The following is a 15544-nucleotide window of genomic DNA, read 5'->3' as shown; positions in this document are numbered from 1 at the left end:
ATTTCTGTCATTTGGGAAACTGAATAATCCTTTCTGACTAATCTTGAAATCCAATCTTTGGAGAATTCTGGATCATTGAAAGGAATGGATGTATTATTAGAGAGTCAAATTCTCCCACTCCTCCAGATAACTTTTCAGGCCAAAGCCATGACAGGGAGATGGCATTTCCTTCCTTGAGGCGCTAATGTGCTGTAAGTTAACCATGTACATGAGGAATGCAGTAGAAATAGAAGGTGTTTCAGATGAGAGAAGCACTGGAGGTTGAACCATTTATCTCTGTTGTTTAGCCACCTGAATTTAGATGCTTGAACTCCAGAAGGTCATCTCCAATCCTGAAGGTTTGTCCCTTGACATCTGCACCAAACTTGGGTGGATATATGCAAAGTGGGATGTTCCTACAGGGAGAATGTGAGAACCCCATAATCAGGCAATTCTTAAATTTCAAAATCTTTAAGGAATGGAAAATGAGTTGATCGAATTACTGAATTTTCTGACATCAAACCAGCCAGTAGAAAACTGATACCATCAGTTGAAAGACCATCAGGTGAAGTACCAAATAGCTGCCAGTTCTCGCTGGAGTAACACCATGGACATAGGGAACAGTGTTTCCTATATTACAATTCTGGATCAGTCAACGTCAATGGTGCCACCAGAGCAGCTTTAGAGTCAGACCTGATTCAACATTCTCTAAACTTCTCAAATTAAACTTCCCATTTTTTGATTAAAAACAAACCATTATTCTGAGTGGGTAAATGTTTATTCCATATTGGTGTCAACATCTCTCCGACTCTTTCCTTCTCTTTACACAGTGTTTATAAAGTATGTTGATCTAAAACTGACCAGGCCACACTGCTACAGAAGGTCGCCGCTTTAAAAAGTGATATGTCTGACCATTATTCAAATGGGTGGAGATGAAACGGAGAGATTTGTTTATGATGCAGTAAAATGAAAATACATTGTGTTTGACTGTGTTCTGGACAGTCCCTCTCATTAAAATAACATTGCACACTTCCTGCTGGGACCCCAGCGGTTTGTTAGTCTCACCTATCTAACCGCAATTAAACACTGAAAGCTGATTGGTGGAAGCTGCCATCCTCAATACAGTTTTGCTTCAGCCAATCTCCTTTAACATTTGCATGAGGTTCAATTAGCTCTCAATGCTCTGATTCCATGAAAATAACATATTTTATAAATAGATCTTATATGGGAGTTAGTGCAATATAGTTCATAATTTACATAGTTGCTGGTTGATGGCAGATTAGAATATGATAGTCAGGTGGTGAGCTAGTTAGTGCATCAGGAACTAGTTAAACCTTCAACTCTCCCAGAGGTTGGGAAAGGGTAGTGTACTGTTAGTCACACTATACCAGCAATCCAAAAGCCCAGGCGAATGCTCCTGGGACATGGTTCAAGTCCCACTAATTCCTGAACATTGATCCATTTAGCAGCTGAATTAGTTCAGTTGGGAGAGTGTCAGTTAGACTAAATGTCCCCATGTTATGCTTGGGTTCCTCCTGTGGCCCAGGGGTATAATTCACTGGACTGCTAAAATACAAACCTAAAGCAATGCTGATTCAAATCTCACCACATAAATGGTTGAATTTCAATTCTGAAATAAAACTCCATCCAGATAGCTAACAGCAAGGAGTTCCTTTTATGCACATTCACTCTCTGTGGAAGCATTGTCAGATTGTCAAAATGTGAACTGAGGGGGTTTATGGGTTGCGTTGGGATGGGAAACAGATGTTGGGATCATTAACAAGTCCCAAATCCGTTGTCCCTGAGGAATGGTGGGCACAATCACACATCGGGATTTTCCTAGATTCTCCTGGATGGAGCCAGATTCCGTGATATAATGGGCAGTGGGTATGCTCTTGAAGTAGAAGCGAAAGGACCGATGAGGAGTCTTCCAGCTTGATAGGTTTCAGGAGAGACTAAATAACAGCAGCTGTCCTATAATTACCTGAACAGGCGCCATAGTGTGGTGACTCGGGTATTTTCACAGTAACTTCATTGCCGTATTAATGTGAGCCTACTTGTGACACTAATAAAGATTATTATTATGAAGAGCTTTCTGTATCATGTTTCACATGGTTTCTCTTCTATTAGTATATGTGTTCTATCAGTGTATGAGAAAAGTATCATCCTCAGTTTGAGAACGTTTCATATGAGGAGAGTCAACTTCAAGGACTGCTGTCATTCTAGAAATGATGTGGAGATGCCAGTGTTGGACTGGGGTGAGCACAGTAAGAAGTCTTACAACACCAGGTTAAAGAGCTTTCGTGATTCACCTGATGAAGGAGCTGTGCTCTGAAACCTGTTTGACTTTAACCTGGTGTTGTAAGACTTCTTTCTGTGTCATTCTAGAATGCATTTCACTACCACCTTCTCAAGGACAACTAGGAATGACCAATAAATACTGGCCTTTCCAGCGACGCCAACATCCTGTAAATGAATTAAAAATAAATTCAAAATTGAATTTTGCACCAGATTGTAATATAGCGGGAATATTTTGTTACTGGTGGTGTGAACGGCAATTCATCCTCCAGATTTGAACAGAAGAAGCAGGCAAAAGACAAAAGGGAAGTGGGAAATATCAGACAAGAAAGTATTTTATTTAAAATGTAATTCAGTCTCTAACTGAACTGAGGTGTCACTACATCAATCTGAATCTCTGACTGATTGGGAGGGGTTTCAGACCCTTGCTCTGATTGGTGAGTGTGAATTCTCTAATTTGCATGGGGTTCCTTCCTGGTCTGAATGGCTCTATAACTGGGTTCAATGGGCAGCTGCTGCCACAGTCTGGTACAGATACACTCACTGAAGGAGGCAGCAAACTCACTGGCAGCAATGATGCGGATGTTGTGTTTTTTCTGCTCTCTGGCGCTGTGGCTGGGCTGTAAGTACAAACACTGAACTCTGCTCCTCCCGCAGCAGCAGATGGAGGTCTCGGAATCACTTTTAAACAGTCAATTTATAATGTTTAATCTCTGCTCTTTTACAGATGGACAGTCTCAGACTCTGACTCAGCCTCCAGACCTGACTGTGACACCGGGAAACACGGCCACACTGGACTGTAACATTGGAACGGCTGATAACTATGTTGTGAACTGGTACAAGCAGACACCGGGATCAGCTCCTCAATGGATCCTCTACTATCATCATTCTAGCAGTGCCCCTACCTATGGTTCTGGGTTTAACAGCGATCGTTTCACATCGAAAGCCAACAGCGGCCACAACATTTACCAGTTAATCATAAAGAACGTGGAGGTGAATGATGCCGCCGTCTATTACTGTTACAAGTATTTTTCGAGCAGTACTTATGTGTCACAGTGACAGAAGGTAAAACAAAAACTTAAATCAGCAAATATAATGCAATGAATAACTTTTGTGTTTGGTAAAACATTCTAATATTTTACATTGCATAAAACCACTTGAATTTTGTCCTTAATACAATATTTTTGAATTATTATCATTTAATTTTTGATGACATTCTGAATCTGACTGCCCTGTATTGGGTGTTGATGATATTTTACTATCAGTGTGTGGATGTTGCTGTGAGTTTATTCCTTATTGTTCCTCACCAGCAGGAACTCTGGGAATCCAGGAAGCCTGAATAATGCTGGAGTGGAGAATCTGAGCTTGTTTTCAGTCTGATTCCAGGATCCGGGGTAACTGTATGGACTGAACCCTGGAACATCACACTGTGTGGGTGTTTGGCCAAGGGACCAAACTCTTTGTCGCAGGTAAGTGGCTGGAAACTCCCTCTTGAATAAACTTGCTGTGTGGATTTTGAAAATTAGAAATGAGTTAATAATTTAAAATTAGTTATTTGTTAGCACTTACTAGTTAAATGTCAATTTTAATAATTAAATCTTTAGTCTCCAGCTCCAGTTCTGTTAACCAGAAAAACGGGTATAATGAGTAGTTTTGCATCCTGAGCTTGTGTTGCCTCTGATCCTAACTGTTTATTAATATTTGTTTGCTACATTAGTTTTGTTTCTGATGATATTGCTCGGATTTTGCAAATTCATTTCTAAAATCATCTGAAATTGGTTGTTATATTTTAAAAATACAATTGATGCAGATAGAATTTTGATCATTAGATGGTGCAGTTTAAATCTTAGGAAAGTTAATTGTATAATGCCTCTCATGGCCTGAAGTGTTTCTCTTTCTCTTACCTTTTGGAAGGGTGATTGTTGTCTGTGCTGCAAAATGGAACAGGCAATGAACACAGAGCAAGATGCTGCACACACTGTGACCAATCATCAATTATTATTTTTAATGGAATTAATTGAAGGACTATTGACCAGGACACTGGGATAATAATATAATGGGACCTATTGCATCCACCTGTATGGGTTTATATTTACACAAGTCATTGATGTTGTCAGGGCAGATTGAAGAAGTGGTTATACAGGTACATGGGATCCTGGGCTTTAGAAATAGTGGCACAGAGAACAAAGGAAACACTGATTTGGCCACAACTTGAACATTGTGTCCAATTCTGGGTAACACTCTTTGGGAAGGATGTGGTGGCATTAGAAATGTTTATGAAAACATAGTATTCCTACAGTGCAGGAGGAGGCCATTCAGCCCATCAAGTCTGCACTGACCCTCTGAAAGAGCACTCTACCTAGGTCCACTCCCCCATTCTATCCCCGTAACCTAACCTGTACATCTCTGACACTAAGCAGCAATTTAGCATGGCCAATCCACCTAACCTGAACATCTTTGGACTGTGGGAGGAAATCGGAGGAAACCCACACAGACATGGGGAGAATGAACAAACTCCACACAGGCAGAACCCAGGTCCCTGGCGCTGTGAGACAGCAGTGCCAATCACTGTGCTACAGTGCCACCCGCTTTTGAAACATTTATGAAAACAGTTCCAGGGAAGAGAGATTTCAGTTTCATGGACAGATGGGGGTGATCTCCTTGAGGAAATTTGATGGAGGTACTAAAATCCATGGGGGGTCTGGATAGAGTAAAAAGTGTTACCATTGGCAGATGGGTTTAGAATAAGAATGCGCAGATATAAACTGAACGACAAATGAACCAAAGGCCATATGAGGAATATCTTTATTTTACAGACGGCAAGTGTTGATGATTTGGAATGCAGTCTGAGATTGAACAGTGGCTTTAACATGGAATTGGAGAATTATCCAAATGGAAAACCCTTGCAGGGTGATGGGGGGAAGCTGGGACACTGGGACTAGCTGAATTGTCCTTATATGGACACGACAAACCAAATAGCTTCCGCCTCTGCTGTAAACATTTTCTGATTGTTCAATCAGCACGTGTTGAATTTTTAACTACTGCAACTTTCTATTTCCAGTCAGGTATTTGGATAGTGTCACCCTCATTCCGTCAGGCTTGTTTCAGTTGGAGCCTTGACACTTACTATCTATGGATCTCTAGACCACACACCTGGTGCCCTCACACGTTGGGCTGTCAAGAGTTTGAGATGCTTCTTCTACCCTTCCTGTGGCAGTAGGTGGCCATTAATGGAGGAGCATTAGTGATGGCTGGCTTGTAAAAGGGAAATGAAAGAGGCGCAGCTAGGAGGAGAGTGTGGGTCTATTCCCTGGGTCTGGTGCCACACTACACTGACAGTTTGTGTCTCACATGTCCATTAATGTGTGGTGTTTTAACACATTAAATGTGTTAGAACAAATCCCTGTAGATTTTGAGAGGCAGCGATCACTTGGGTTTTAGTGAGCACTGGGATCTGGAATCACTTCTCTCCCTAAACAGGGGCACGGGGGTCAAATGAAGCATTTCTGGTGATTCACTTGATATCATCCAACTCAACACAGACTGGGGATAGAACCTGGGAGAGAAAAACCCATATTGAGTGATGTTCTAATCCAGAGGGTAGTTTAATGCAGTTGGTTGTATGACTGGTCCATGGTGTTGTGCAATGCCAGCAGAGTGGGTTCAATTCTCATCATGGCTGAGGTAATTCATGAAGGCTCCACCTTCTCAACCTTGCCCCCCGCCTGAGGTGTGGTGACCCACAGGTTAAATCACCACCTGTCAGCTCTCAACAGGTGAAAGCAGATTATGGTCCTCGGGGGCTGTGGCGATTTTCATTTCTATCCCGGGTCACCAGGAGGATCCTAAAACAATTAATTTTACATCAAAATTAGTACTTCCTGTTCTCAAAGCTTTGACAATCGAAATAAAATCTTCTCACCAGATGAATTTCAGGACCCATTACAGGAAGCAATAACCTTTCACTGCAATTTCTTTCAAACTTGGAAATGATGCCAATGTTTCTCTGACGTTTTATACAAATATGTGTTCTCTGTTTCTGATTGCAGCTCGGCAACTCCCTGACCCTTCAGTGAAACTGCTCGGGCCTTCAGCCGATGAGATATCCACTAAAGGAGCCGGCACGTTAGTTTGCCTGGTCAGCAAACTGTCCATGGGCTTTGCTGCGGTCAGCTGGACAGTCGATGGGAGCCCGACAAGCAGTGATGTCCAAACCAGCGTGGCATCGCGGAACTCGGACAACAGCTTCAGTCTCAGCAGCTACCTGACAGTCCCTGGCACAGATTGGAGCAGTGGGAAGGTGTACTCCTGTACAGTTCAACAAGGAGCAGCTTCAAAAACAACCGCAACCGCCTCTCAATCCGGCTGTTAAATAGATGGAAATGTATTTCCTATGTTCTGCCTGCATAGTGAGAACATGTTAATTTGTCACCATCTTCTCTGCCACCATTGTCCGCACTCTATCCTTTGTACTGCTGCATTTTGTGTTTCTGTTTTGCTGTGTGATTCTGTTGTATCTTTTGAAGCTGTTTGTAGCAGTGCAAAGTTTTGCTCAGTCTTTCCCATTGCAAGAGGCTATACAAGGGTTGACGTGACCAATTACTTGACTGCAATCAGGAATTTCTGTTCAAATGGGTGGTTTGCTCAACACCAGTGCTGTGTGTAATGAAAATTCTGACTGTTTTTGATCAGCTAACAGTATCAGACTGGTAATGACTGTCACCAATTTTAACTTACCAATAAATAGAATCTGTGCAGGAAATATTTCCGCCTGTGTGTGTGTTTGGTCATCTTGGGTGGAATTTAATGCCCCTCTGGAAGTGCTTTCAGAGATGCGGGGTGCATGAGTTCGGGGCAGTGGATGTGGGTCCAGGGTTGGATGTCCTGCCAGCAGCCTTGCCATCCACAGGCCAACTGAGGCTTTAAGGAGCTACTTAAGGTCTTGCCCTGCTGCTGTTGCATAATCAACCTGTGATAGGCAGCGGACACCCCATCTGGCGAGAAGCCACAGCTAACCTTGTTGATGTTGTCTTCTAGAGGAGGTCCCTTGTATTCTGTGTCTGTTCAAGGCACCTGGCTTCGACAAGGGAGCAGCCCACAAGAAAGTCACCCTCGAAGTTGCCCTTCTGGGTGGGATGCACATCCCAAAGTACAAAGTGTAGCAATTAAATGGCCCTGGCAGAGCTGGTAGATCTGGTGGCATATGTCCCATTGTCAATTCGGAACTTTAGGAGTCGGCACCACATTTATTGGGGATGTTTAGTGAGGCGCTGGAGGAGGAGGAGCTGCCGGAGACACTGACACAGGCATCGATCACACTAATTCCAAGGAAGGGGAAGGACCCGCTAGAGTGTGGGTCATACAGGCCCACATCATTGTTAAATGTGGATTTGAAAGTGTTGGATAAGTTAGTGGCGGGGAGGATGGAAGGATGCATTCTGGGGTGGTTGCAGAGGACCAAATGGGCTTCGTGAAGGATAGGCAACTTTCCAATAACATTCGGCGCTTATTAAGTGAGATCATGACCCCGTCGAGGGGATGGGTACCAGAGGTAGTGGTCTCTACGGACGTGGAGAAGGCTTTGGACCGAGTGGCATTACCTGTTTGAAGTTCTGGAAAGGTTTGGTTTCGGGCCGAAGTTGTGGTGTGGGTACACAAACGCCCGTTGTACGTGGCCCCCAGTGGCGAGCGTACGGACAAACGAGATGCGTTCATAGAGCTTCGGGTTCCACAGGGGAATGAGCCAGGGGTGTCTGCTGTCGCCGTTTTGTTTGCCCTGGTGATAGAGCCCTTGACAATGGCCCTTAGGGGGTCAGCACAGTGGCAAGGGATTACGAGGGGGAGAATTATGGACATAATAGAGAGATTCAGGGCCTTCTCGGGCTATAAGCTGAATGTTGGAAAAAGTGAGGTGCTTCTGGTCAATGAGGTGGGTTGGGAAACCAATCTGTGGGTGTTGACATTTCGGGTTGCTGGGGATAGGTTTAGGTATTTGGGGGTCTAGGTGATGAGGGAGTGGGCGACGATACACAAATGGAACCTAACAAAGTTGATGGAGGAGGTCAGGGAGCACTTTAAGACAGGGATACATTACACCTGACACTGGGGAAGGTCCAGGTGATAAAAATGAACGTCCTATCAAGGTTCCTTTTTGTAATCCAGACCCTCCCGATCTTTATTCCAAAAGCCTTTTTCCGGAAACTGGACGCAACGATTTTAGACTTTATATGGGCGAGGAAGGTACCGAGGGTGAAGAGGGCCCTGTTGCAGAGGCAGAAAGGGGAGTTGATGTTATCAAATCTGCTGGCAATGTAGAGAAGGTGAGGCAGTGATGAGAAGGATAGGGGTCAGAATTCCTGTAGGGGGTCCAGCCTGAGGGCCATGGTAACAGCAGCATTACCGCTGGCATTGAGCTACCGCTGGCATTGAGCAGGTATACTGAGAGCCCGGTCATACAGTCTGCGATTGGGGGGGGTGTACCCAGGGAGATTGGCAAACTGTAAACTGAGATGTTTTTGTACTTTTGAATATGTCTGGAATAAAATACATTTTTTAATAAGTGGCTCAGTAGTACCAGCACAGACCAAGCTGGCTGGGTCATAAGGAACATGGCTATTAGACTGGGTCAAGCCGTGAGGGAACCAACGCGAATGAAAAGCATACTCATCTTCACCTGCCTGCTGCAGCTGCACCTGTCAGGATCGGTAGGAGTGATCACCTCACGGGCCTTGTGCAGAAAACATCCTGCTTTCACTTCGAGGATACTCTCCATCGTGTTATGTGGCACTAATGTTAGAACCCCTTTGGGAGCCATGGACTGTGCTCCATTTGTTTTTCCTCTTACGCAGCTGAGTATGAACTCCTCTGGAGCAGGGTTTTCCCTTAACAAGGGAAAAAACACAGACTAAAAAAGCTGACCTGGGTGCAGGTCAGGGAGGGTTACCCTTCGGGGAGAGGAATTATAGGGCACGATTCTCCGGCCTCGTTACCCTCCTGTTCAAGCGTAACAAGGCCAGTGAATATTGGAAGGGGCCAAAAACAAGATCCACGCCGGGCGCCGAACAGTTTGCGATGCAACTGGCCCGCACCCCGAGACAAAATCGGGATTCGTTGTAACGTAGCGAAAAACCAATTATCACCACTTAAACCCCATTTCCATACAATTAATGGGAGCCACCCCATATCCAACGGCCTCTCGTCATTCAGCAGCCTCCCAAGCAAGTGCTCAGGCTGGCGCTGATTAGTGCTCCTTTTAAAAAACGTGGACCTGGCAGAAGGGGTTCTGTGAGGAGCCAAGGAGGTGAGTAGCCATCTTTGCTCATGGGTAAAGAGCCCAGGGGGCTGGGCTTGCCACCCAAGTGGCCGGCAGGGGGTGGGGGACCCTCCGCAAGGGTTGGCTGCCATGGGAGGGTAGGGCGGAGGTATTGGGAAGAGCAGTCGCTCATGGCAGCACCACGTCAACTCCTGTATCCCACCCCATTCCGGGGACAACCCTATGCGCGGCTGACGTCACTTAGGCGCCGCCGGCCGCATCATTCTCGGCGCGTCGCTTTGTCGCAAGCGTCAAGGCCCGGCTGCCAAGTTTCACGCAACGCCGCTCCTAGCCCCCCGGGGAGCGGAGGGGTGGGGGTGGGGGGGTGGTGGGGGTGGGTGGGGGGGGGGGGTTGGTGGGGGGGGGGGGTGGTGGAGAATAGGGGTCGAGGAGCGGCCTCTGATGCCGGAGTGAAACATTCCGGGTTTCACTCTGGCATCAGCCGTTGCAGAGAATCGCGCCCAAAGTTTGTCGTCCAGGGTCCGGAGTCGGTCTACTTGTGCGCTGGCACATGTACCTCAGGATAGAGCATCTGGGGCCTCGTTGAGCTTACCGGGGCGATACAAAATTACGTAATTGTAGGTGGAGAGCTCGATCCTCCACCTCAAGATTTTATCGTTCTTGATCTTGCCCATTGAGTGTTGTTAAACATAAAGGCTACCGACCATTGGTCAGTGAGGAGGGTGAATCTCTTGCCGGCTAGGTGAAGCCTCCAAAGTTGCCCACTTCAACGATGGCTTGGGCCTCTTTTTTGACAAAGGGGTGCTGAATTTCAGAGGCATGAAGGGTGCGGGAAAAGAATGCCATGGGCCTCCCTACCTGATTGACCGTGGTGGCTAGAGCAATGTCTGATGCGTCGCTCTCCATTTGAAAGGGCAACGTCTTGTCAATTGCGTGCATCGCGGCCTTGACGATGTTGGCTCTAATACAGTTGAAGGGCTGTTGAGCCTGGGCCGTCAGGGGAAAAAGGGTGGACTGGATGAATGGGCGGGCATTGTCCGCATAGTGTGGGACCCACTGGGTGTAGTAAGAAAAGAACCTCAGGCAGCGCTTGAGGGCTTTGGGACAGTGGGAAAGGGGGAGCTCCATGAGGGGGCGCATGCGGTCGGGATCGGGCCCCAGAACTCTGTTCTAGACCACATAGCCGAGGATGGCTAAGTGGTTCGTGCTGAATACGCACTTCTCATTATTATAGGTGAGGTTTAGGAGAGAGGCGGTGTGGAGAAATTTGTCAAGATTGGCATCGTGGTCCTGCTGATTGTGGCCACAGATGGTGACGTTGTCCAGGTACGGGATAGTGGCCCGCAGCCTGTACCGGTCAACCATTCGGTCCATCTCCCTTTGGAAGACCGAGACCCTGTTGGTGGCGCCGAAGCGAACCCTGAGAAAATGGTAGATGTGGCCATCTGCCTCGAAGGCAGTGAATGGGCGGTCCGCCTTGCGAATGGGAAGCTGGTGGTAGGCGGGTTTCAGGCCCACAGTTGAGAAGACCCGGTGCTGTGCAATCTGATTGACCATATCAGATATGCGTGGGAGGGGGTACGTGTCGAGCTGCATGTACCGATTGATGGTCTGGCTGTAGTCCACGACCATCCTGTGTTTCTTCCCAGATTTCACCACTACCACTTGGGCTCTCCAGGGGCTGTTGCTGGCCTCGATGATGCCTTCCGAAGCAGTCGCTGGACTTCGGACCTGATGAAGGTCCTGTCCTGGACGCTGTACTGTCTGTTCCTGGTGGTGACGGGTTTGCAATCCGGAGTTAAGTTTGCAAATAGGGAAGGTGGGTCGACCTTTAGGGTCGCGAGGGCACACACAGTAAGGGGTGGTAGGGGCCCGCCGAATTTCAGTGTTAGGCTCTGGAGGTTACACTGGAAGTCCAGGCAGAGTAGCAAGGCAGCGCAGAGGTTGGGGAGGACGTAGAGGCGGAAGCCGCTGAATTCTACGCCCTGGACTGTGAGCGTGGCTATACAGTACCCCCGGATCGCCACGGAGTGGGACCCGGAGGCCAGAGAGATTCTCTGGTTAGCGGGGTGTACCGCGAGGGAGCAGCTCCTTACCGTATCTGGATGGATTAAGCTTTCGGTGCTCCCGGAGTCCAGCAGGCAGGAGATCCCGTGCCCATCGATCTTTGCGCTTGTCGTGGCGGTGGCTAGATTGTGCGGACGAGACTGGTCAATCGTGACCGAGGCGAGTTGCGGCTGGTTGTCGCTGGTGTCAAACGATGGGGTGCCCGGGCTCACGGGTCCTGGAATGGTGGTGGCACCCATGTGCCGTGGGGGAGACAAGATGGCGGCGCCTGATGATCTTGGGGTGGATAAGGTGGCGGCGCCCTCGGTCCGCACGTGTCGGGGGTTGACAAAGATGGCGGCAGCAAGTAATATTATTATTATTATTATTAATAGACTACTTTCACAAACATTGGATCAGATGTAAGCCCTGCACGCCTGCCCCATTCAGACATAAATAATGGTGTCCAATTAAACAACTCACTGAACGAGGAAGTTCCACAAATATCCTCACCCTTAATGATGGAGGAACCCAGTGCAAGCGATAAGGCTGAAGCATTCACAACAATCTTCAGCCGGAAGTGCCGAGTAGGTAATCCATCTTGGCCTCCTCTGGAGATCCCCAGCATCACATATGTCAGTCTACAGCCAATTCGATTCACTTCATGTGATATCAGGAAACAGCTCGAGGCATTTGATGCTGCGAAGACAATGAACCCCGACAATATTCCGGTAATAGGTTTGAAGAATTGTCTCCAAAACTTGGTGCATTCCCAACCAAGTTGTTCAAGTACAGTTACAGCACCGGCATCTACCTGGCAATCTGTAAAATCTCTCAGGTTAGTCCTGTGCACCCTGGCTAATTACCGCCCCATCAGTCTACTCTCAGTCATCAGTAAAGTGATGGGAGAAGTCATCAACAGTGCTATCAATCGGCACTTACTCAACAATAACCTGCTCATTGATGTTCAGTTTGGGTTCCATCAGGGTCACACTGCTCCTGGTCTCATTACAGCCTTGGTTTAAACATGGTCAAATGAGCTGAATGTCAGAGGTGAGGTGAGAGTGACTGCCCTTGACATCAAGGCAGTGATGGATCAAAAGTGGCATCAAGGAGCCCTGGCAAAAATGTCATCAATGGGAAACAACGGAAAACCCCTCCACTGGTTGGAGTCATTTGGCACGAAAGAAGATGGTTGTGGTGGTTGGAGGTTGGTCATCTCAGCTCCAGAACATCAATGCAGGAGTTCCTCAGGGTAGTGTCCTCGGCCCAATCATCTTCAGCTGCTACATCAGTGACCTCCCTTCCATCATAAGGTCAGAAATGGGGAAGTTTGCTGATGGCTGCACCATGTTCAGCACTATTTGTAACTCCTCAGACACTTAAGCAGCCCATTTCCAAATGCAGCAAGATCTGGACACTATCCAGGCTTCGATTGACAAGTAGCAAGTTACATTGATGCCACATAAGTGCCAGGCAATGACTATCTGCAACAAGTGAGAATCCAACCATTGCCTCCTGGCATCCAATGGCATTACCATCGCTGAATCCTCCATGATCAACATCCTGTGGATTCTCATTGACCAGAAACTGAACTAGCCTCACCATATAAGTACTATTTCTGTAAGAACAGGTCAGAGGCTAGAAATTCTGTGGTGAGTATCTCACTTCCTGACTCTCCCAAGCCTGTCCATCATCTACAAGGCACAAGTCAGGAGTGTGATGGAATACTTCCCACTTGCCTGGGTGAGTGCAGCTCCATCCCTCTTAAGAAGCTCGGCACCATCCAGGGCAAAGCAGCCCACTTGATTGGCCTAGTCAGGTACGCCCACATCCCGTGAATAAAAGAAGCGTCTTTAGCATGTTGGGGAGGATTCAAACTAAATTGGCAAGGGAACGGGCACAAGTATCTTGAAATTTAAAAAATGATCAGGTGCATAAAAAAGTGAGTGTTGGACAGTACTAAATAAGGAAGTAATACAATATTAAAATGAAGCAGATTAGGAAAGACTATGAAGAATACAACTGCACATAAAAACAAAACTGTTGTGAGTAGGATTGTAGAATTACAAGCACAAATAACTAAGGGGGTTCATGATGAATTGACAATAAAGGAAATGTGGTTTACAAATGGTGATGACTGGGCATTTAATATTCAACAATACAAAGTGTTCAGAAAAGATAGGGAAGGGGAGCGGGGTGGGGTGGCAGTACTGATTAGGGAAGGCATTGCCGCATTGGAAAGAGAGAATGTCCTTGAAGGGACAATAGCAGAGTCCATTTAAATAGAGTTGAGAAAGTAAAAGGGTATGATTGTGCTACAGGGGGTACCCTATATCTCTCCAAATAGTGAGAGTGATAGAGGAACATATCTGCAGGGAAATCACAACCAATAGAACTATTAAGTTGTGACATTTAAGGACTTTAATTATCTAAATATTGGTTTGATTTGATTTTTGATTTGATTTATTTATTGTCGCAAGTACCAATGTACAGTGAAAAGTATTTTTCTGCGGCCAAGGAAACGTACACAAAAAAAAGTAGATAGTTACAGTGAATGCAAAAAAGTACACTGTACATCGACAAATAAGTAATTAGTTACAGTATGGAACAAGGGCAAAATACGACATAAGTAATAGAGCAGCATATAGTGTTGTGAATAATGTCTAATGGGGATCAAATCAGTCCGAGGGAGAGTCGTTGAGGGATCTAGTAGCTGTGGGAAGAAGCTGTTCCTAAGTCTGGATATATGGGTCTTCAGACTTCAGTATCTTCTGCCTGATGGAAGGGTCTGGAAGAAGGCAAAGCCTGGGTGGGAGGGGTCTCTGACAATGCTGTCTGCCTTCCTGAGGTAGGGGGAGGTGTAGACAGAATCAATGGGAGCATGGCAAACATGTGCGATGCCTTGGGCTGAGTTCACCTCATTTTGCAGTTTCTTGCGATCTTGGGCCGAGCAGTTGCCATACCGAACCGGATAGGATGCTCTCTATGGCACATCTGCCGAAGTTTGTGAGAGTCGATGCAGACATGCCGAATTTCTTTAGCTTCCGTAGGAAGTAGAGACGTTGTTGGGCTTTCTTAACTGTGGCATCAACGTGAGTGGTCCAGGACAATTTGTTGATGATGATGACCCCCAGGAACTTAAAGTGAATAATCAATGTGAGTAAAGAGTGTGGAGAAGGCGGGGTGGGGGGGGGGGGGGGGGGGGGGGGTCATTGTCTGTGAGGAGTTTGCATATTCTCCCCGTGTATGCGTGGGTCTCACCCCAACAACCCAAAGATGTGCAGAGTAGGTGGGTTGGCCACACTAAATGGCCCCTTTATTGGGAAAAAAATAATTGCGCACATGCGGGCTGATTTAGCACAGTGGGCTAAACAGCTGGCTTCTAATGCAGAATAAGGCCAACAGCACGGGTTCAATTCCCATACCGGCCTCCCTGAACAGGCAACGAAATGTGGCGACTAGGGGCTTTTCACAGTAACTTCATTGAAGCCTACTTGTGCCAATAAGCTATTATTATTATTAAATGTTTATTTAAAAGGGTGTGGGGAAGGGAAGAATTTCCTTCATCAATATGTTCTCAATCTACAAGGATGGACGTATTATTGTGTCTGCTGCTAGGGAATGAGGTGGTTCAAGATGACCAAGTGACTTTGGGGCAACACTTGGTGCATGTCATTATTGTATCAAAAGTTTAAATTAGCAATGGAGACGAGCAAGAGGCAATAAAAAGCAGAACTTCTAATTTGGAAGATGTCTCACTTCAAAGGTTTGAGAGGGGATCCAGCCAGGGTGAAGTGGAACCAAAGATTTGACAGGAGAAACTGCAACAGAACAATGGATGATCTTTAAGACGATGTTTCAGGTCCCCTGCGAGAACTCTATTACATTGATAACTGTTTCAGTGCCACACCATGTTCTTACTTGGACCTGGAAACATTTATCAAT

At 46.5% G+C, this 15544-nt stretch overlaps 1 protein-coding gene across 2 annotated transcripts; it reads left to right on the top strand.

Annotated features, from left to right (window-relative positions):
* Positions 1-2795: 2795 nt before the first annotated feature.
* Positions 2796-7041, top strand: LOC119952887 (immunoglobulin lambda-1 light chain-like). 2 transcript variants are annotated; one of them, XM_038776507.1, is made up of 4 exons: positions 2796-2899; positions 3005-3321; positions 3710-3746; positions 6327-7041. In XM_038776507.1, the coding sequence occupies exons 1-4, from the start codon at positions 2851-2853 to the stop codon at positions 6647-6649; spliced, it is 726 nt and encodes a 241-aa protein (XP_038632435.1). In that variant the 5' UTR covers positions 2796-2850; the 3' UTR covers positions 6650-7041. The 2 variants fall into 2 exon arrangements, with proteins under 2 accessions (XP_038632435.1, XP_038632434.1); XM_038776506.1 differs by having other exon boundaries at positions 3005-3325; positions 3711-3746.
* The last annotated feature ends 8503 nt before the right edge of the window (positions 7042-15544 follow it).

This window comes from Scyliorhinus canicula, chromosome 18 (genome assembly GCF_902713615.1).
Source record: "Scyliorhinus canicula chromosome 18, sScyCan1.1, whole genome shotgun sequence".
NCBI lineage: Eukaryota > Metazoa > Chordata > Chondrichthyes > Carcharhiniformes > Scyliorhinidae > Scyliorhinus > Scyliorhinus canicula.
This window is presented reverse-complemented; position numbering and strand designations above follow the sequence as displayed.